General features: G+C 39.2%; 1 protein-coding gene across 5 annotated transcripts in view; it reads right to left on the reverse strand.

Annotated features, from left to right (window-relative positions):
* Window positions 1–5,112: 5,112 nt before the first annotated feature.
* Window positions 5,113–22,124, reverse strand: part of USP32 (ubiquitin specific peptidase 32) — a 234,431-nt gene continuing 217,419 nt past the window's right edge. For all 5 annotated transcript variants that reach the window (XM_073235293.1, XM_073235294.1, XM_073235292.1 and 2 more), the window contains 7 exons: window positions 21,950–22,036; window positions 20,919–21,039; window positions 13,374–13,565; window positions 9,933–10,221; window positions 8,413–8,837; window positions 7,863–7,955; window positions 5,113–7,282 (listed from right to left, as the gene is read on the reverse strand). In XM_073235293.1, coding sequence (XP_073091394.1) covers window positions 7,109–7,282; window positions 7,863–7,955; window positions 8,413–8,837; window positions 9,933–10,221; window positions 13,374–13,565; window positions 20,919–21,039; window positions 21,950–22,036 — 1,381 coding nt within the window. In that variant the 3' untranslated portion in view covers window positions 5,113–7,108. The remainder of the gene's footprint in view (window positions 7,283–7,862; window positions 7,956–8,412; window positions 8,838–9,932; window positions 10,222–13,373; window positions 13,566–20,918; window positions 21,040–21,949; window positions 22,037–22,124) is intronic.

The following is a 22,124-nucleotide window of genomic DNA, read 5'->3' on the forward strand; positions in this document are numbered from 1 at the left end:
TGAGTTCTGGATGAGGCCTAGCATTTCCGTTATTATGGAAGGGGAGAGATGAGAAAACCAAAGCTGGACTTATAACTGGGTGGGGAAGATAATGGGCTCCCTCCAGGGCTCAGCACAGCCAGGACTGAATGGAAGGCAGCTGTGATGGGCATGCTGTGGTGGCTGGAGGGACATGTGGTATTTGGTTTAGAGTCCGTGCTTACAGGTGCAAACACCTGGGTACAAACGGTTAGGCTCAATTGTTCTCCCTCCCTCCCCAGGAAAGGCCAGGAAGGAAAAGGCCCAGCTTAATGGGAGGAGGCACTGTCCTCGGTGGGCCAAGCATCGTCAGGTAGCCCAGTCTGGCAGAGGGCCAGTGGGGAACAAAGGAATCTCTTGGCTGCTGTGGCTGGTGGCTGCCCTCCCCTGAAGAGCTGTCCCTGTCTTTCCCATTCTGCCTCTGGAACTATCACATCCCTGTTAAATCCCTAAGATACTACCAGGCACTTCAACGTCCAGTTTGTAACTAAAGGTCTTGACCTGACCCAGAGTCCCTTTTTTCTCCCTGCCTGTCCCACCTCCCCTTCTACAGCCCCCTTCCATCCTCAGTCCGGCTCCTGGGCAGCCAGAGGTGAGAACCTAGGATGTCTGTTCCAGTTGAGTTACTGCATGGTTATTTGCTCCTCTGACTTCTTCATCTTCCAGGAGGATGGGGAGGAGGCTGCCTGCAGGACACCCACTTCTTCTGTAACAACAACACTTCACGTTTGCATAAGTGTGATCAGGTTTAAAAGGGTTTCACATTCAATGCTTATCACAACACTATAAGGTAGTCAGGGTCATCAAGACCCTCCTCCCTTGTCACAGACAGGCCACTGGGGTTCACAGTGATTGGCTATCTTCTCAAGATGCTAAGTGGTGGATTACAGACTCTAGTTCAGGGGGAAGTGGGTGGTACGGAAGCAGCCAGATGAGCCTGGGTTTGAATCTACCTCAGAACCAATGCATCTGTGTGACAACTTGGGCAAGAGACCTAATTTTGAGTCTGTTTCTTCATCTACAAGAAGGGATGAGAATGCAGCCCTTAAAGAGCTGTGGTAAGCGTTAGATAAAGGCTAGAACATGAATAGCATGAGGTCTGACAAATAGTGTATGTCCATTCAATGTCCAAGCATCCTCTCCATCGTTTCTTCCAGTTCCAAGCACAGGACACTCCGTTATGCCATATGATAGGTACTCAATAAACATCTGATGTATGAGTGATAAACTCTGCCCTCTCCCTTTCCCATCTCTCCCAAAGCTGTTTATTTACAGCTCCAAGCTACAGGGAGCTTGGCAAACGAGGAGCAGCAGCAGTAACTCTCCAGCTGGCACAAGGGGAGGCCAGAGGCTTTGGGGCTGGCTCCCTGCAGACACCCAGCCACAGGCGCTCCAGGCACTTACCTGTGGCCTTTGCAAAGGAGGGATTGACTGGTCTTCATTCTAGTTGGCTGGCTTCTCCTCCCTGCCCAGATGTACTGAGAACAGCAAAATGGCTTCAGAAAGGTCCACCCCGCTGCCACCACGCTTTCCAGCAGACCAAATGAGAATTTCTCGTTGCTGGGATAGTTCTCTGGGAGCTCCTCCGGTGCTGCAGCAGCACTGTATCATCATTTTCTGAATCTCAGGTCAAAGGTGCCTCAGTGGACATCCGCTCTAGCCCTCACGGGTTGCTCAAGCCGAACCCCATCCCCCACCCACTTCAACCTGAACAACTCCAACCTGGTTGCGTAAACTATTGTATGGGTCCTTCAGATAAAACATAGTTTGAAGAAAGGGCCAGGCCTAATGTTGTTTCAAAGTAAAAGCTGAAGACCACTGACTTAACGTAACTCCTTCCTTACTCACAAAGGGAGCTGAGAAGAAAACAAGTGACCTGCTCAAGGTGATACAATTGTGCAAGGAGCAGAGCAAACACTGTAGAATAGATTTCTAGTTCATTGCTTTCTGTGGTGCCAGTAAGATGACTCACCTGCACTTGGGGCTATAGCAGTCTGATCACCTTAGGCATCTCCTGACCCATCCTGGGAGGCTCCTGCTGAACTGCAGTGTGGATGTCCTCTTCCCGCTACACAGTGCATCATCCCAGTGAGCCCCAGGTGTTTAGCCATCAGCAGCAGCACGTCCTTCTGTGAACTGAAGAAGCGTGCCCGAGGCCCCCGCGAGCCTCGGATGCCTCCCCCAGCCCATCTCCCTGGCGTGCCTTCTCCCTTTCCAAAGCCTTTCTAGTTTTTCTCCCACCTCCTGGCTGACTCTTTTTTGCTTTTTCTTCCACTTACTTTTCTCTTCTCAGAGCACTTAAAGCCAAGTAGTCATCTGCGTTCTTCTAGGCCTTCTGGTATTGCCCGAAGTTCATTATCAAGAGAAATTGAAGCAAAAATGGACTGAATGTATGAAAAAGAGAAAGCAAAGCTAAATTACAGCAAACAGAAACTTGTTTATAATAAAATGGTCTAAAATAGATTAGTGTGTACTTATGTAACCCAGATGAAAATGTTTTGCAACCATACCAAAGTACTTGGCAATGTGAAACACTTAACAGACTGGTCTGACAGTCAGAGGCCTTCACAGCAGACTTTTGTCCACTTATTCCCCCCTACTATTCTTCTCATTTCACCTTCAGCTAAGCTCAAGCAGGTCTCTGCAATGCACCACCTCTGCTTGTCTGTCTAGAACGCTATTCTGCATGCTCCTGACAATAAAATCCTCATCTTGCTTCATGGTGCAGCTCACTTCCCTTTCCCATTTGGTTTTCCCTAAGTACTCTATGAACAGCCTACAGTCTAATGTCTGCAGTCAGCACTTCATCAGATTCAATCGTATCTAGGGAGCTTTGGTTAATTACTATCACTCCTCCTACATGTATGCATATGCCCGTCATCTTTCCCTAATTAAACTGAAAGTAATGACTCATTCCTTGGAGCTGTGGTGTCCATAAATGACCAATCTGCAGACCAGTGCAAACTGGCTGCAAAACAATCTCTCCTGAACTTATTAGAATGCAGATTTTTGGAAGCAAGGGAGATGATCTCATAAACCTGGGTGTAGATAGGCACAGAACACAGGTGTAACAGGACAATGATGGGTGGGGCCCTGGAAGGGGCATTTAACAAGCTCATAGTTGATTCTATGCTGCTGCTGAATTGCCAGGTTGGGAACTGCTCCTCAGAGAACCTAGCACAGAGCTCTGTACCTAGAACATGCAGTATGCTTCCAGCTTGGTAATTCACTCAACCGTAACATTACTGTTATATTATACTGAGTACCTAATAGGTGTCAGGCTCTGTGCCTATTTACATTCAGTATCTATTCCTTACAGTAACTTTCTGAATTAGAGTGGTATTCTCATTGGCATGAGAAATCTGTGTCTAAGGGACTAGTTTTAGTTCACATCTGTTTTAACAGCCAAGCTAGAATCTGACCTTTGTCTTAATGGGCTCAAAATCCATGACCTTTCGACTTACCAGAGGGCATAAACTGGTGTCTTATAACTGGCTTGCAGATAGGTTTTATTTGGACTGTACAATGTTTAACATCTAAACAAAATTAATTGCCTACATTTCTAAATTATTTCTGGATTTCTGGTTTCTCCTTAGAAGGGGAAGAGAGATTTGGTAGCACTGGAGCCCACATTCCTGCATGGTAACAATGGAACGGAGACTTTAGATGGATGTGTGCCCTAGAACTCACCATAGGCCCAGCTACTCCCCATTCTCATTCACAGCTAGATCTGCTTCTTTTACGTTTTGTTTCCAACTTGGTCCCTATATGCCTCCGAGTTTGCAACTTTTCACTCTTATTTACCCCTCTCACTTCCCATTTGTTCAGGAAGTTTGGTAAACCCAAAGACAAGCCTCTTTTTATTGCTCTGTCTTTCATGAGTCTCTGATCATAGAGGTGTGTGTGTGTGTGTGCATTTCTGACTTTGTGATTTCAAAACTAAGGAGCCCGCTGGTACATCATCAAGGAAAACTGGGCTCTCTGTTCTTTAACCTACAGATTCTGGCTAGTAAAACTCTACATTTAACCTTTAAAATAGTTGGGGGAAATGTGGCAATACATTTACTTGCTCAATTTCAATGGTGTCTGCAATTAAGAAAGGAAACTGCAGTGAGCAATGCCACCAAGTGGTGATGAGATTCCCTGTGGAATTGCTACCTTCAGGCAGAGAAGGTTGGGGCTGAAGGCCTCTCAACTTACAGGTTCATTCTGGAGCCAGAAACAAGATGCTTGCTCATCTCCTTAAGCTGGTCCTTTACAAGGTTGTCTTTGAAAAAGCTAGAGACATAGACTGGCATTTTAGGAGATGTGCTTCGTTTTTCATGACTACTACTGCTGCTGATTCAACACATTTCATTCTATACAATTTTAATGTGTATTTCCTGTTTTTAGAGACTGTGAGTGGAGAGGTATTAAATTCTTTTAGTGTCAGTATATACCAAGGGAGTAAAAAACCTCTTGGCAAAACAGGATTGAATCTCATGGGTGTTAATTTCACACTCATTAAGCATTTACCAAGAAACTGAGGCAGGAATTTATATACTTCATTTACAATGTAAGCCTGAGAGGAAGGTATTTACATTTTAAAGGTAAACAAACAGAGGCTGAAGGTGAAGGACCCACAGCTCTAAACCTTCGACTCTTCTCAACATTGCCAACTTCTTTGGAGACTTCCACAGACACAGTCAGGGACATCCCTGGCTTCTCACACCCGCTAGAAACCTAGGATCATTTCAAGTCATTTTACCAATGAGAAGTCTTCCTCTTCTTATCTCCTAATTTGCCTGTAAACTATGGTATGACCTCCTTCATCTATTCTCAGTTCATCACCAGCTCTCTACCCTTCTTCCCCTTCAATGCCTTACAAAATAATTGCCTAGCAGGGATGTGAGACAAGTTTGTCAACTCACCTGATCACTGCAGGTAATCTTGTTCTACCTTCATCACAGTTCCCATTTTCTCAGAGATGGAACATCTACTCTGTAAGTCAGGTAGGTATTATTCAAGTAAGAGAATTAAAACGTCACAGAGAGAAAGGCTGAAGAATTTGACTTTTTTTCTGTTTACTTGTATAGAGGAAAAACAACACAGAGATGCATCCACAGTATTTAATTTGGATAATAGTTACAGATAAACAAGTACACTCCATATACAATTACCAATACTTTTTTTATACAGTTCATATTTCAGTACATCCACACTATTTTATTTACACTCTATTTATATACATCAACATCTCTCTAAAGTCAGTGCATTGTCAAGTTTTATACAGTAATTTACAAGGTGAATGTAGTTAATAGTTAATTTAATAAATTTTCTAATCATGAATTTAAAAAAATTAATTACAACCAATATAACAAACACAGATCAAACAACATTAGTAGATTGTGCTACCTGATTAAATAAAACATCTGTAAGGAAATTATTTAAAATCTTCCACTTTTTCATGGAACTTGTCCAGGTAAGAATGGACAGATTTTATATACTGAAAATTATGAAACTATGAAGTCTGCATTTATCTGACTTCATCATATTATACCACTTAGGCCATTCCTTCCTCCTTACAATTACCGTCTTCTTCTGAAGAGGGTTTCAAGTTAGGCAGCCATTTAAGACAATCTTCCCAAATGCTCTGAGAAGAACTGGGTAATAACCAGCCTCAGGTATCATAACACAAATGCTTAATTACCTACTATCTATGAGGAAGGAAGGAAGGGTAATGGAGCCCGACAATTCCAGGATCCAGATGAATAAAAAAAGATTGAAAAAAAAAAGTGATATATTTACTTCAAACATATATTTAAAAAGAACATAGGAAAAAAAAATGCTGCCTGAAATAAATAACATTTATACTTTTGTTCCAGTCTTGAATTATTGGAGGAAAAAGTGAAGTGAGCAAAGAAATATAACTTTTGGGGGGGCAAAATAAGATATGCAAAGAAAACAGAAGTTTACTCCCTAAAACCACCAATTTCATTAAAAATATACCATTAATGCTTGGGATGTTTTTCTTTTTTTAATTTAATATGATGGGGGACAATAACCCATTTCAAGGTAATTTATAGCCCTTACAGCCATCAAATAATGAGCAAGTTTGGAAAAGTTCATTTGCATGTATTCTTTTTTTAAAGTGCAAAACAAAGAAACAAAGAACCAACAACCACTAGTTGTAAAACACCATCTGGCGCTGATGTCATTTTCCTTCTCAGAAGTTCTTTGTGCAACATGTGCATGTGAAGATGGTGCAAATACTGGCAACCACCCTACCACACCTCGCAGTGGGGGAGGAGGGAATGCATTCAGAGGATGCCTGAGGCATCCACACAGTAAGAGGCCTCTATCCGTAGGGCCACGTTAGCTGGATTGCCTGGAATGCTTTTTTTTTCCCTACAGGGTCTCTCAACCAAGACCCCAAGGAGAAGGCACACAGCTCTTAAGATTGACCATTTATATACGCCTCTGCCATCAATGACTGGTTGTGTCTCAAACACAAACACAACAGCAAAAAACAAAAAGCAAGAAAGGCATAGGAGGAGTGGGAAAATGGTTTAAAAAATTAATCAAGAAGTCTGCATCCACACTGTAGGAATCCTTTGCACACCTTCAGGATCTTGTTTTCTCCGTCTTGCCAATATAATGGAATAGAACTTCAGGTAAAAGGAGGTAGCATATCATGTCGTCTCCAGACAACACTACGATTTTTTGTTTTACTTTGACTCCAAGGAGATTCTTAGTATTTTGTTCTGATTATTGGTAAACTCTACACTCACTACATATTTGTTCCTATCTGGACAAGCACAATTTCTTATTTGGTCCCAAGTGGCTGGTGCCAAACCCTTTTGTTTACAGGCTAATGGTGCGCTCTGCCTGAAAGTTCTCTACCAGAGAACTTGTGTGAGACACTTCCAAACAAAATTATCACTACTGTTATGTTAACTGCTATTTTAATTAGGATTTTTATTTTGTGCTTCAGGGCCACAGGATAAAATAACTACATTTAGCTTGCCTTTCAGCGATGCTTTTGCCAAATGTCAGCTACAGGGAGTCATCCCCCTCACCACCAGCCTGTCTAGTAGCCAGAGTGGTAGCTTCACTGTAACACACAGTACTTTTTGTAATCGGACTCAAAGTCTTCATCCATGCTGCTTGTGTCTGCCATCTTTTTGCCATCGATCTTTGGCAGAAATTGTGCATAGTCTATCTGCTGTTGCTCATAGAAAAGAATGTAGGCAGAGTCGGTGTCAATTTCATCAGGGTGAAGTTCCTGAAAGGGCAAGAAAAGCCTTTAACAAAAAAGTCATTATTATGCTCGCTCTTAATCCTTACCAGGGAAGGGAGCACCAACCCTCTTTAATTACTAAACCTGATTGTTTCCAATCAGCTTAATATTTGGCTGTCTCATACCTGCCCCTGAAATGAACCCTATTATTTTCAATGCTTGTTTTGGGGAATATATTCTGACCAAAGGTAAATCAAAAGAATGGCAAATGAAACAAAACAAACAACCTCAAATCCTAACAGCTCAAAAGTTTAAGAACTTTTTCTCATTAACCATTAACTTTTTTCTCACACTCATGTTTTCATTCTCTACTCTGCATATCACTTTTGTTCCTTTAACCATCAAATGCAAACTTTGAAGCCAACTTCACAAATGTATACATTTAAGTAAAGACAGGAGCATTCTGACTGGCTATTCTTCACCTCTCCTGCTGGAACTAAATGAAGGCATTTATTTATGCACTGATTCTAGCAGAAATATTATTTTCTCATTCAGGAAAAAATCCACACTTTCAACAGTCTCCCAAATCTGTTGTTTCTTTTGTTCAAAGATTGGGGATATTTACCTTACAGCTGCTGTCATTGTAACAGTACCACTTGCTATTTGGGTTTTTGGCATAAGTGACATAATGGCCCCCGCCCAGAATTCCTGAATGGCACTGTAAAAAAGAAGTGGAGATATGTTAGTAGTTATCAGTATTCTGGGTAGGGCATAGTCCTAGGATCTGTCAGAAAAACACTGATCAGGTTAAGAAAGAATGTTTTGGCACCATCTACCTCTTCTTAAGAACAAAACAAGAAGCAAAATTCAAAAGCTCTAAATCTTAACCATTTTATGGTTGTAATTATTTTTTAGAAAGCAAAAAATCCTTAGGAACACACAATTGTGACTGACTTGAATCTGTGACCAGTTACAATAATTCCATGACTATCCCCTGCAGTACATTGTATCTTGGATTCTACCCAGAAGACTGTCTACTGCTACTCTGCCTATCACTGAGTTCAATGCCTACCAAATAAGCAGGCCCTGAAAAGCTGATGAATGAATGAATGAATGAATGAACAAACCACGAAAAAGTGCAGATCATTCTGAAAACCATATAGCAAACCACTTACCGAAATTGCATATAGATTATAAATAGGCTTAACATGAGTATCTTCTCTTTGGTCATCAGTGCTGTCTTCTTCACTGTGGTTTTCAAGCTGACCATTGCTGTAGCCATTGCTACATGCCTCATGCTCATAAAGGAATCCATTGGCCAAAGCTACTTCGTGGTCCTGAGGGGTGACCAGCTCAGGCTGACTGCCCCCTAGCATGTGCCCTCGACTCAAGGCATCAGCCAGCTCACAAACTTGCCCAGCACCATTCTCTTTGCTGGCCTCCAAGTTTTCCTTACTACTTGATAGTTTATTTTTGCTCCCGATCTGGGGTAGCCGGAGCCTCCCTTTGCTCCTCCCTAAAGTCCGAGGGCTGCTGTTAGGGCTGCTGCTTTTGCTGGAGGGACAGCTGGTTCCATTTTTTCTTGATGAAGAAGGTGAACCTGTGAAAGAGAGAGAAGGAAAATATTCATAAATCCAAATGCCATAAGTTAAATCATCAAATGCAAACTTTGAAGCCAACTTCACAAATGTATACATTAAAGTAAAGACAGGAGCATTCTGACTGGTTACTCTTTATTCCTGTTATGGAGCCAGTAAGTTATATTCTTGTTTTCCTCAATGCCAAGCCCCTCCAGGCAGCTATGTCTTAAAAACATAAAGTATTGTGTAGGAATTTAGAAAATAGCAGAAAGGTACTATTAGGTCAGATTGAAAATAATGTTATTAGAGCAAGGAATTTTATAAATATAAATACATCCTTAGATGAAAAATATGATCACCAATTAGAAGCACTTACTATTGCTAGCCACGGTATTGGGAACTCTATCACCCACAATAATCCTAAGGTAGCAGGACTCAGCACCCCCACCTCCTTAAAGACCCTTAAAGAAATTGTTAAGGAAATTTTGTTTATGTGGGTTACATCTATCAATATTTATCACATTAGAAATTAAAACTGAGGAATTAAAAAAAATTCATGAGTATATATATCTATCTATCAATATTTATAACATTAAAAATTAGAACTGAGAAAAAAAATGTAACAAATGAGCATGTATTTCACTGGCGATATCATCACATCATGTTGGCTCTGATTCCTCTGCACAGTTGTGACAGAATAAGAACTAAATGAAAACAGTTCTAATCTTCCAGCCCTACTGAAAGGGTCTCAGAGACTCTCTAGGGGTTCTCAGACCACACTTGGAGAACCTTTGTTGTAAGGGAACAAAATTACAACTATCATGATTGCCACGTGTCAGGCATTATGAAAGTGAAAGTGGTTCACTCTTGATGTATCAAATCCTCACACTTTGTGAACTTAGTATTATCTCCTTTTTATGAATGAGAAAATAGATTGCTAAAAGTCATGTAGCTCAGATCTACACAGGTATGATTCCAGATAGGTTACTTCCACCTCACCAAAGCTTTTTTAGTCCAGAGTGGAAGACAGAAGGTAACATGCAGCCCCCAGCGTCCTAGGAAAGCCCCAGTCTGGATGATGTCTGGGATGCACGAGGTCCCCCTGGCCTCCTTACCTTTAGGGCTATTGATGATGTTTGCACTGAGTGAGGATGGGCTCTTCCTCAGGAGCATGTCCTCTTCCTCAGCTGAGTTCTGAGCATCCACCTTCTTCACCTCTCCTGCTGGAACTCTGGCCTCAGAGACATCATCCCCCTGGGGTGTGAGTGGTTTATGGTGACAGAGAGCTGGGTCTCTTGGTACCAAAAAAGCACTGGGGTCAAAACTTTCACGAGGAAATTTAACAATTTTCTGTGATTTTATCCATCGACCATTTACAAATTGAAATCGTTTAAGGTGAATAATCTGGAGAAGAAAAGGTAGAAAACACTTGCATTAAAGGTTCTGAAAATTTACCAAAAAAAAAGGTCTAATACATGTGAATGTTCAAGTATAACATTACTTTTTTTCAAAACGAATTTATTTTATCATATATCAGAGCTATCAGTGGGGCCACTGTACTTAGATATATGGCTAACATGGTAATCCTCTAATTTCATAGCCTGTGTATATCCACAACTCTCCCAAATGTCTTCAGCATCCTAGAATCTGTATTTGCATGTCCTCCTCTGCTTTCTGGGGATGAGACCCATACTGACCTTTACCTCTCTCTCTCCAATAGCGTAAAAGATCCACTCACAAATACACTCATGAGGATAGGTGACTATACTGAATATTCTGAAGAAAAATGGAGGCATTTTATACTACAAAGCTATAGTAATCAAAACAGTATGGTACTGGCATAAGAACAGATACATAAATCAATGGAACATAATAGAGAGCCCAGATACAAAGCCACACATATATGGTCAATTAATATATGATAAAGGAGAAATGAATATACAACAGGGAAACAACAGCCTCTTCAATAACTGGTGTTGACAAAACTGGAAGCTACATGTAAGAGAATGAAACTGGATCACTGTCTTACACCATAAATAAAAGTAAACTCAAAAAATGGATTAAAGACCTAAATATAAGACCCAAAACCATAAAACCCCTAGAAGAAAAAAGGAAGTAAACTCTTTAAGATGGCCATTAGTTAACTTTTTTTGGATATATTTCCCCAGGCAAGGGAAACAAAAGTAAAAATAAACAAGTGGAACTACATTAAACTAAAAAGCTCCTGCACAGCCAAAGAAACCATCAACCAAATGAAAAGGCAACCCTCTGTATAGGAGAATATGTTGGCAAATGATATATCCGGTAGGGGGCTTAAATCCAAAATATATAAAGAACTCATATAACTCAACACTAAAAAGACAAATAATCTGATTAAAAAACGAGCAGAGGACCTAAATAGACATTTTCCAAAGATATACAGATGGCCAACAGGCACATGTAAAGATGCTCAACATCATTAATCATCAGGGAAATGCAAAACCACAACAAGATACTACCTCATACCCATCAGAATAGCTAATAGAAACAAGACAAGGAATAACAAGTGTTGGTGAGGATGTGGAAAAAAGGGAACTCTCTACATTGATGGTGGGATTGCAAAGTGGTAGAGCCACTATGCAAAGCTGTATGGATGTTTCTCAAAAATTGAAAATAGAAATACCATATACGACCCAGCAATTCCATTTCTGAGAATTTACTCAAAGAAAACAAAGTCACTAATTCAAAAAGATATGTGCACTTTCATGTTTACTGCGGCATTACTTAAAACAGTGTATAAATGGAAGCAACTCAAGTGTCCATTGGCTGAAGTATGGATAAAAGAGATACAGGGTATATATACCATGAAATATTAATCAACCATAAAAAGAATGAAATCTTGCCATCTGCAATAAAATGGACGGACCTACAGGGTATTATGCTAAATGAAATAAGTCCGAAGAGAAGGACAAATACCATATGATTTTACTTATATATCAAATCTAAAAAACAAAACAAAACACAAATAGACTTAGTGGACAGATTGGTAGTTACTATAGGGAAGGGGGTTGGGGAGTAGGTGAAATACGTGAAGGGGAAAAAAATTAGTGAGAATGTTTGATCTTGACTTGGGTGATGGCTATATGAATGTATACACAAATCAAAATTCATCAAGCTGTACACTAAGATTGGTGCATTTTATTGTGTGTACCTCAGTATAAAAAATAGAAAAGTAAAAACGGAGGAGTTTTTTTTTACAGATGAAACTTACCCAAGCTCCAAAAGGAGGCCTCTCCTATCTTACTATATCCTTTGGATGCTATCAGGGAGTTTCACCATCCTGAAGAGCCTAAGAATCTCCTTTCCCCCTTTCAGGGTTCTCTTCTCCTTTCTAAGAGCAATGAGTTCTAGTCCTATGGAGTGTTATGCTCTCTCGTGCAGGGACAGACTTTTGGATGGCTATCTCCACCTAAATGCTTAACAATTTACTGTTTACACAGTATCCCTTCCTAAGGAGCATGCTGGTATGTGGATCCAGTAGAAGCCTATCAAGCTCTTGACATCATATTTACTCTTCATTATTCTTTAAAGACCTCAAAAACATACTTTTATAAATGCCTTTATGCACATGTTTTACACGATGGTTATATGAGCATATGGAATTGTCAAAACGTATCAAATTAGGCATTTAAAATCCATGCATTTAATTCCATGTTAACTATACCTAAATTTAAAAAAACCTTTCCCCCTTCCCATCTACCTGTCCCTAGGCTTACTCCTGCCCTCTTCTTCCCTTCCTTTGATTCCCATATCTGGAGCTAGCTAACCAATGCTATTGCTTTCTTGTGCCCCCTTCCCTGAGAAGTGGTTCTGGTCTAAGGAAAGAAACCTATAGTCATATTCTCACAGAGCAGTAGAAAGAAGACATGAATAAAAAGAAAATGCACACAAGGTCTGGTTAAAATATACCAGTGTCTTACAGTTACATCTGATGTGATACATTCACCTTTAAGGAAAAAGCTTTCTTAAATGAACAGCAAGACTCATCACTTCAGACTCTCCTGACAAGTAACAGGAGAGTCTCCTAATCCATGAAGGGAGAAAGCAGAAGTAGTAAATCAAATCTAAAAGAACACATAAGCCTCAGTGCACTTGTGTACATACATGTAACTCCGGCAGTGTGTGTGGCCATGTGACCAAACACTGATTGGAGATTCAGGCTCAGTTGCCTTTCTGGCGTCCACTGAGGGTAAGCCTGAAGCTTTCTCCCCTCAGTGCTAGAAGTTTAAATTCACCAGGTTGTACTAGTGGTGCTTCCCACGTATTGCATGAAAATGCAATTACTGGCCTACATGATCTCTCCTTTTAGGCTATATGGTCTTTAGGATCAGGAACTAGCAAATATCTAGCAGGAACTAGGCTAATTAATCTGTGTGCAACATAAAAACCTTACACAAGAAGTGTTTTGAAACATTGTGCAAGGAGAATCTTATTCTTGAAAAAGAACAAGACTTATTTGTTCCTGACTTCTCCTTTAGGCAAGACTCCTGCTCTCTCAGAGGTAGACTATAACATACCAGAATGGGAGGAAGCCTCCAGAGATCCAGTTTCTTGGTTGCCAGGCAGTGGGTCTTACACTTGGAGCAATAGTACATCTCATTCTCCCCTAGCTCCTCCTCACTGGTGAAAGCACGGAGACAGCTGTCCAGGTTGATGGGCTCAGCTTGTGCTCGTCTACTCTGTTCCACACTCTCGTGCTCATCTACAACCTACAGGTGGAGGCAATGGGAGGGTTGGAGGAAAGGATGGAAGGGAGTTAAAAATGGTCTAGGAAACATCTATCATCCTCTAGATGACTCACCCTCTTTATATTCTACGTGAGGAAGAAGAAAATACAACCCAAACTAGTGTTTGAGCAAATACAACCTCTCCACATTTATTCATGAACACCACACCAATAATAGCCTAGGTCAAATTTCTGTTTATATGACCACAGCTTTTCTTGAAAAATTTCTTAATGCTTCAAAATGACAAAAACCAAAAACAAACCAGGAATTGTCTATTTTACAATTTTGAAACCCTAAATTAGCTTATATGTGAGCAAGGTGTGTTGAGATTAGGCTATTTGTTATTTAATCAGAAAGACAGAACATTGTTGGTATGTCACAGGCTTTACAGAGAGCAGGAGAAATAGTGTCCTTGGAACACAGATGCCAGATCTGGATTACACAAGAAAGGGAACTGAAAAATTCACCGTTAGAAGACAATACACCACAGTGTTAAACCCCACAGGACACACTCATTTACATATTTTTATTTTTTATTAAGGTATCGATATACAATCTTATGAAGATTTTTATAACATTCACCCATATTCCAAGTCCCCCCCACCACGACCCCAGTGCAGTCACTGTCCATCAGCATAATAAGATGCTATGAAGTCACTACATGTTTTCTCCATGCTGTACCGCCTTCCCTGTGAGCCGCCTACATTAGGTGTGCTAATCACAATGCCCCTTAATCCCTTTCTCCCTCCCTCTCCACCCATCATCCCCAACCCCTTCCCTTTGGTAACTGCTAGTTCCTTCTTGGAGTGTGTTAAGTCTGCTGCTGTTTTGTTCCTTCAGTTTTGTTTGCTTTGTTGTTGTACTCCATAAATGACAACTCATGTACATATTGGTGCCATGAAACAGAGTTATCAGAATACCACGTGTGTGTCTGTCTCCTGCCTCATGGGGCCTTTTAATCTGAGGTGGCAATAAAAGGAACAGCAGGTTAAAAAAAGTCAGATTTTGTTGAGAAAATCCCTAATACCTGCCTAAACCTCTGTGGTTCTGTTAATCAGCATGCTAGACTTTGGAGCAAGAAAGAGGTAAGTGTAAGAAAGGAGAGAGAGCAGGGTGGGGTAGATGTGTGAGGATGTGTGTTGAAAGTGGTGTGGGATCAGGAGGAGGGAAAAAAGGAAGGCCCTAGAATGCAGCAGGAAAAGAAGGATTTTTCCCTCTCCAATTCTTGGTTGCCACTCAATAAGCCATCAAGAACCATGGTGGGTGAGGCATAGCATTAGGACTACAAATGCTACCAGGAGACTTCACACAGGGAACTTTTAGTCTCAGGGTGAGGCCTGGACAACAAGTTCAACAACAAATGTCTCTTTTTCTGGCAAAGTTCACACACATGTTCATCACTTTCCTTATCACTCCTCCCTTCCAGAGGTGAGTTAGTTTTGCCTGGGGCAATTTCCCTCAACTTATGATGAGAACACTGGGCTGCTAGATAATAAATAGCACACTTTAGGACATTCAGTTTAGAACAGGTTTTCAGGTGTGACCTGTTCCCTACATGAGAGGATGGCTGAGTCACAGGCTGTCAAATGCTTTTATAAACTATCAAAGTTGGGGTTGATCACACAACTAAGGGTTTTGGCATTGCATCACCATCCATTTCAAGTGAATTCATTTAAAAAGGGGACCTTAAGGAAAAGCTTTCTTTTCAGAAAGGAAAATCTGTCAAAAAGAGGTGTATCAAACACAGCAGTGTCTCTTTTCTTGTAGTCAGTTAAATATTATCTCTATTGCTACTAGGGATGCTTTATGGCTGACCACAAATTGCAGGTAAGCTAGTAAAGAATGCTGATTTTTTATTGACTATATTTTCTATGGAACATACAGGCTACAGAATTAGGAGACAGGGAAAAAGACTGATAAAAAACATTTGTGGACTGACAATTTTTATTTATCAATAAAATTTCCCTAAATGACAAATATTCCCTTTACCTTTAGGGATCCATTCCCAGATCCTCTACTTTTATTTAAGTAGTCTAAATTACTTATCACCACCTTTTTTTTCTAATTTGTTTGAAAACTCACCCTTAACACAAAACATAAGGAATGAAACAGTAGCTTTTACACACGGTAAGGCTATAGAAAAATACGGAGATCCAAGATCTACTTTAATTTTCTGTTGAGGAATGTGAGGTCCAAACAGGGCGAAAATAAAAAGAATAAGAACAATTGTCTCTCTATTTTTTTCTGCTTACCAAATAAAACATTCATATAGAAATTTTGGAAAGCAGTGAAAAATGTAAAAAAGGCAGAGAAACTTTTATATTGCCAATTCAAAGGCAAACACTGTAAAAATATTGGCAGATTTTGTTCTGTCCTTTTCCTAAATGGCATTTTTTTATATTGAATAGATTTTTCAGTACATGCAATTTTATATCTTGCTTTTAAAAAAACTTAATATGATAATTTATGTATCTTCCCATATGTGTCAATAAAAACTCCTGGTAGTCATCATTTTTAATAATTATACAATATTCTATCCAATTATCACACTTCATTTAAGTATTTCTCTAATGTGAGGCAACTATAAGTTGTTTCTAATTTTTTGTTATTCTAAAAAATGCCATGGTGAAGATATGTCAGTGAATTACAGAGTATCTCCTTAGGTAAAATTCCTAGAAGGGAAATTCCTGGCATAAAAAACAAAACATATGAGCTATAGTCTCAATTTTGAATCAAGTTCTCTCCTCTGTTAACGTGAGTCTCCAAGCACATGCAGAAGCCACACACAGGAAGAGAAATTACGTAGGAAGAAATTAGTCATGTGGCCCCACTTCTTAGCAAGGCAGGATTATCTCAAGAGCAAGTTGGTTTCCATGGTATCCTAACAGGATTACTAAAAATGGAAGACGGGTGAGACTGAACAGGTCATGTAGGCCCTTCTTCCTATAAGCAGGATGTCCTCCACAGCTTTTCAGATTGAACACTGGGCTTGTTAAAAGGGGAATGAGGTTTAGAGCTAAATAATTTTCATCTTTCACAGGAGTGTCTTGTCACAATGTCCTGTCAGATTTTGTGCTGACAGAGAATCTATCAGTTGCTATAATTTCCCTCTTTAAATGAAGGATGGCTGAGGTTATTGAATTACCTTGCTACAGTGAGCATGATCTGCTAGAGTATCAATTTCTCTTCAGCTTTCTTTAGCCCAGTGATCTTTCATTTAGCAAATATACAACAAATTATACTCATACTCGGCTAGTGAGAGCTGCCAGGATCCTCGAGATGTGTGGGGGTATATTTAGGGATCCAAACAGGGAACTAGGTTTGAAATTGGTAATTTCCCCACTCCTCAACAGCACAGAGAGACAGAAAAGTGAATGACTTAAGAAACAGTGAAGGAAATTTCCATCAAGAGACACATAAACACATGGGTCACTACAATTTATGTGACTAAAAATGCTCCTTTGATTCTGTTGCTCTCTATCAGATTCTTTGTATCTCTACCCACAAGCTATCTAAGTCAATCAACCCTTTAAACAATATTAGGCAAATTTTTAGGTATGGACATTTGTATTCTTTTTGAAGAAACATTTTCAACATTTAAAACCTGCTCTCAGTAATAGAGGAATGCTAAGTGCAAAGAATAGTCATTGGGTTGTACTTTTAGGTGCCCAGCCATGAAATCTTCAATCTTTCCCCTAATTTTCCTGATCACTAAGCCCATTAAGTAGCTATAGTCCTGGGATGCACTTATGTTAAGTAATAGTGGTTACCATAAGCTGCAGTGTCAATAATAATCAATAAATAGGCAGAGATGTATTTATTGCTTGGTATGTCATGGCAAGAAAATGCATCTTCTTTATACCCAGACTTTTTTTTTGGTATCATTAATATAAAATCACATGAGCAACTTTGTGGTTACTAGATTCCCCCCATTATTAAGTCCCCACCACATACCCCATTACAGTCACTGTCCATCAGCATAGTAAGATGCTATAGAGTCACTACTTGTCTTCTCTGTGCTATACTGCCTTCTCCATGCCTGCCCCCCTATGTTATGTGTGCTAATCATATTATCCCTTATTCTCCTTCTCTCTCCCCTCCCACCCACCCTCCCCAAGTCCCTTTTCCTTTGGTAACTATTAGTCAATTCTTGGGTTCTGTGAGTCTGCTGCTGTTTTGTTCCTTCAGTTTTTGCTTTGTTCTTATACTCCACAGATAGGTGAAATAATCTGATACTTGTATTTCTCCACCTGGCTAATTTCACTGAGCATAATACCCTCTAGTTCCATCCATGTTGTTGCAAATGGTAGGATTTGTTTCCTTCCTATGGCTGAATAGTATTCCATTGTGTATATGTATCACATCTTCTTTATCCATTCATCTACGGATGGACACTTAGTTTGCTTCTATTTCTTGGCTATTGTAAATAGTGCTGCGGATAAACATAGGGATACCTATGTCTTTTTCAAACTGGGCTGCTGCATTCTTAGGGTAAATTCCTAGGAGTGGAATTCCTGGGTCAAATGGTATTTCTATTTTTAGTTTTTTGAGGAACCTCCATATTGCTTTCCACAATGGTTGAGTAATTTACATTCCCACCAGCAGTGTAGGAGGGTTCCCCTTTCTCCGCATCCTCCCCAGCATCTGTTGTTCCTAGTCTTTTGGATGTTGGCCATCCTAACTTGTGTGAGCTCATTGTGGTTTTAATTTGCATTTCTCTGATGACTAGTGATGTGGAGCATCTTTTCATGTGCCTGTTGGCCATCTGAATTTCTTCTTTGGAGAAGTGTCTGTTCATATCCTCCACCCATTTTTTAATTGGGTTATTTGCTTTTGGGTATTGAGGCATGTAAGTTCTTTATATATTTTGGATGTTAACCCCTTGTCAGATATGCCATTTACAAACATATTCTCCCATACTGTAGGATGCCTTTTTGTTCTGCTGATGGTGTCCTTTGCTGTACAGAAACTTTTTAGCATGATGTAGTCCCATTTGTTCATTTTTTATTTTGTTTCCCTTGCCTGAGGAGATGTGTACAGGAAAGAGCTGCTCATGTTTATATTTAAGAAATTTTTGCCCATGTTTTCTTCTAAGAGTTTTATGATTTCATGACTTACATTCAGGTCTTTGATCCATTTCGAGGTTACTTTCGTGTATGGGGTTAGACAATAATCCAGTTTCATTCTCTTGCATCTAGCTGTCCAATTCGCCAACACCAGTTGTTAAAGAGGCTTTCATTTCCCCATTGTATATCCATGGCTCCTCTATTGTATATTAATTGACCATATATGCTTGGGTTTATATCTGGGCTCTCTAGTCTGTTCCATTGGTCTGTGGGTCTATTCTTGTGCCAGTACCAAATTGTCTTGATTACTGTGGCTTTGCAGTAGAGCTTGAAGTCAGGGAGCATAATCCCCCCAGCTTTCTTCTTCCTTCTCAGGATTGCTTTGACTATTTGGGGTCTTTTGTGGTTCCATATGAATTTTAGAACTATTTGCTTTTGTTTATTGAAGAATGCTGTTGGTATTTTGATAGGGATTGCATTGAATCTGTAGATTGCTTTAGGCAGGATGGCCATTTTGACAATATGAATTCTTCTATCCATGAGAGCATGGGATATGTTTCCATTTATTTGTATCTTCTTTAATTTCTCTCATGAGTGTCTTGTAGCTTTCAGAGCATAGGTCTTTCACTTCTTGGTTAGGTTTATTCCTAGGTATTTTATTCTTTTTGATGCAATTGTGAATGGAATTGTTTTCCTGTTATCTCTTGCTGCTAGTTCATCATTAGTGTATAGAAATGCCACAGGTTTTTGTGTATTAATTTTATATCCTGTAACTTTGCTGAATTCAGATACTAGATCTAGTAGTTTTAGAGTGGAATCTTTACAGTTTTTTATGTACAAAATCATGTCATCTGCAAACAGTGACAGTTTAACTTCTTCCTTGCCAATCTAGATGCCTTTTATTTCTTTGTGTTGTGTGAGTGCTGTGGCTAGGACCTCCAGAACTATGTTGAATAAAAGTGGTGAGAGTGGGCATCTTTGTCTTGTTCCCGGTCTTAAAGGAGAAGCTTTCAGCCTCTCGCTGTTAAGTATGATGTTGGCTGTGGGTCTATCATATGCAGCTTTTATTATGTTGAGGTTCTTTCCCTCTATACCCAGTTTGTTTAGGATTTTTATCATGAATTTTTGTTGAATGCTTTTTCAGCATATATGGAGATGATCATGTGGTTTTTGTCCTTTTTGTTGATGTGCTGGATGATGTTGATGGATTTTCAAGTGTTGTACCATCCTTGCATCCTTGGAATAAATCTTAATTGAACATAATGGATGATCTTTTTCATGTATTTTTGAATTCGGTTTGCTAGTATTCTGTTGAATATTTTTACTATCTATGTTCATCAGGGATATTGGTCTGTAATTTTCTTTTTTTGTGGTGTCTTTGCCTGGTTTTGGTATTAGAGTGATGCTGGCCTAGTAGAATGAGTTTGGAATTATTCCCTCCTCTTCTATTTTTTTGGAAAACTTTAAGGAGGATGGGTATTAGGTTTTCTCTAAATGTTTGATAAAATTCAGCAGTGAAACCATCTGGTCCAGGTGGTTTGTTCTTAGGTAGTTTTTTGATTACCAGTTCAATTTCGTTGCTGGTAATTGGTCTGTTCAGTTTTTTTGTTTCTTCCTGGGTCAGCCTTGGAAGGTTGTATTTTTCTAGAAAGTTGTCCATTTCTTCTAGGTTATCCAGTTTGTTAACATATAATTTTTCATAGTATTCTCTCACAATTCTTTGTATTTCTGTGGTGTCCATCATGATTTTTCCTTTCTCATTTCTGATTCTGTTTGTGTGTAGACTCTGTTTTTTTCTTAATAAGTCTGGCTAGGGGTTTATCTATTTCGTTTATTTTCTTGAAGAACCAGCTCCTGCTCTCTTTGATTCTTTCTATTGTTTTATTCTTGATTTTATTTATTTCTGCTCTAATCTTTATTACATCCCTTCTATTGACTTTGGGCCTCATTTGTTCTTCTTTTTCTAGTTTCGTTAATTGTGAGTTTAGACTGTTCATATGGGATTGTTCTTCTCTACACCCAGACTTTTGTTTCAAATTTACTTATTAGTAGTATTTCTGAAATTTACTGCCTCAATATAATTAAGTGTAGAAGTGGGAAAACTGAAATATCCATGTAACCATGTCAATATATTAAGTCCCAACAGAGAATGCCTATGAATGTTTTTCTGGAAATATTTAAATTGCATAAAACAAAATTCATGATACAGTTAACTGGGAAAAATTTTACATTTAAAAATCACCATCTTATGGTGGTCCTGAGTACTTACCCTTTCCTGTGAAGTTTGATAGCGGAGATGAAGAGCTGTGGGGTCCCAATCCACAGCAATATAGGCATTTCCAATGAAAGCTCTGTCTTCCCCACAATCAATTTTACAGCCTCTGCAAAATCTAAATGGGGGAAAAATGTCTACTGATGAAGGAATAATTATGAAGAATTCCAAATTTTCTTTATGAGAAATATTCCTTTATACTTCTCTATTTCCCTTCTTGGGCTTTACAACTTGTCATACTTCTAACTTCGACTGATAAATTCATGAATATGTATCAATAATTATTATTTCAAAGAATCATGCTTATCACTTCTCAAGTCTTTGGTTTTTCAGTGCACTTGATAACAATTTGTTAATCTATGTATATTGTATATGGACTTCATGGCAAATAAATAATATGGGAATTGGATATTTGTGGCAGTACACCTCTAAAGACATTCTAAATTTAGCTATTTAATACTCTGAGGTAGGACAATTTATCTGGTATAATATTTCCTTGTTTGTAAAATAGCACATTAAATAAATGTATATAAAAAATTTACAGAAGAAGGGACCATGACAAAGCCATGATTCCAATGCCTATTTCAGAGCTCAGTTTACTAAGTTTATTACGGTCTCTGAAGGCTCACTTCAGTATTCAGCATTTTCTAAGCTGGAACAACACTAAACAGTCAATCTCCATAACTTTTCTAAAAATAAGAAACAGACTTCCAAGCAAGGTCTAGTAAGTAGATGATGTTCTACTGGGCTCAGGATTGTTAAACTGATTTATATTTAAGGAACAGAAGGTATAGAGTAATGCATGTTATCTTCAACTATGAATTTGATGAGGATCAGAGAGTTTACAAAACCAACCAAGTCTCAAAAGCAAAACTTAGCTACAGGCCTCCCAAGGAAGAGTACAATTCCAGTTTACTTCAAGCTTCTCATTATTTACTATTACTTCTGAAAACTGGAAACCTTATGAAAAAGGTATATCTGAAGCTGCAATTCTGTTAAAATTTTTCTTTTGCAAAAGGTCACTTTACCTATACCATGGGCACCACGCGCAGGAGTTCCCATCTTTCTGCACAACTCGGAGAGTGAATGGATACTGATAGCCCATACTGTCATCACTGAAACAGAACGTAAACCAAACAGTGTAAGAATCATTTCTGATTTGAGCTCTCAACTCTTTTTCATCTTTTCTTGAAGTAACCGTAG

This window comes from Manis javanica, chromosome 4, assembly GCF_040802235.1.
Source record: "Manis javanica isolate MJ-LG chromosome 4, MJ_LKY, whole genome shotgun sequence".
NCBI lineage: Eukaryota > Metazoa > Chordata > Mammalia > Pholidota > Manidae > Manis > Manis javanica.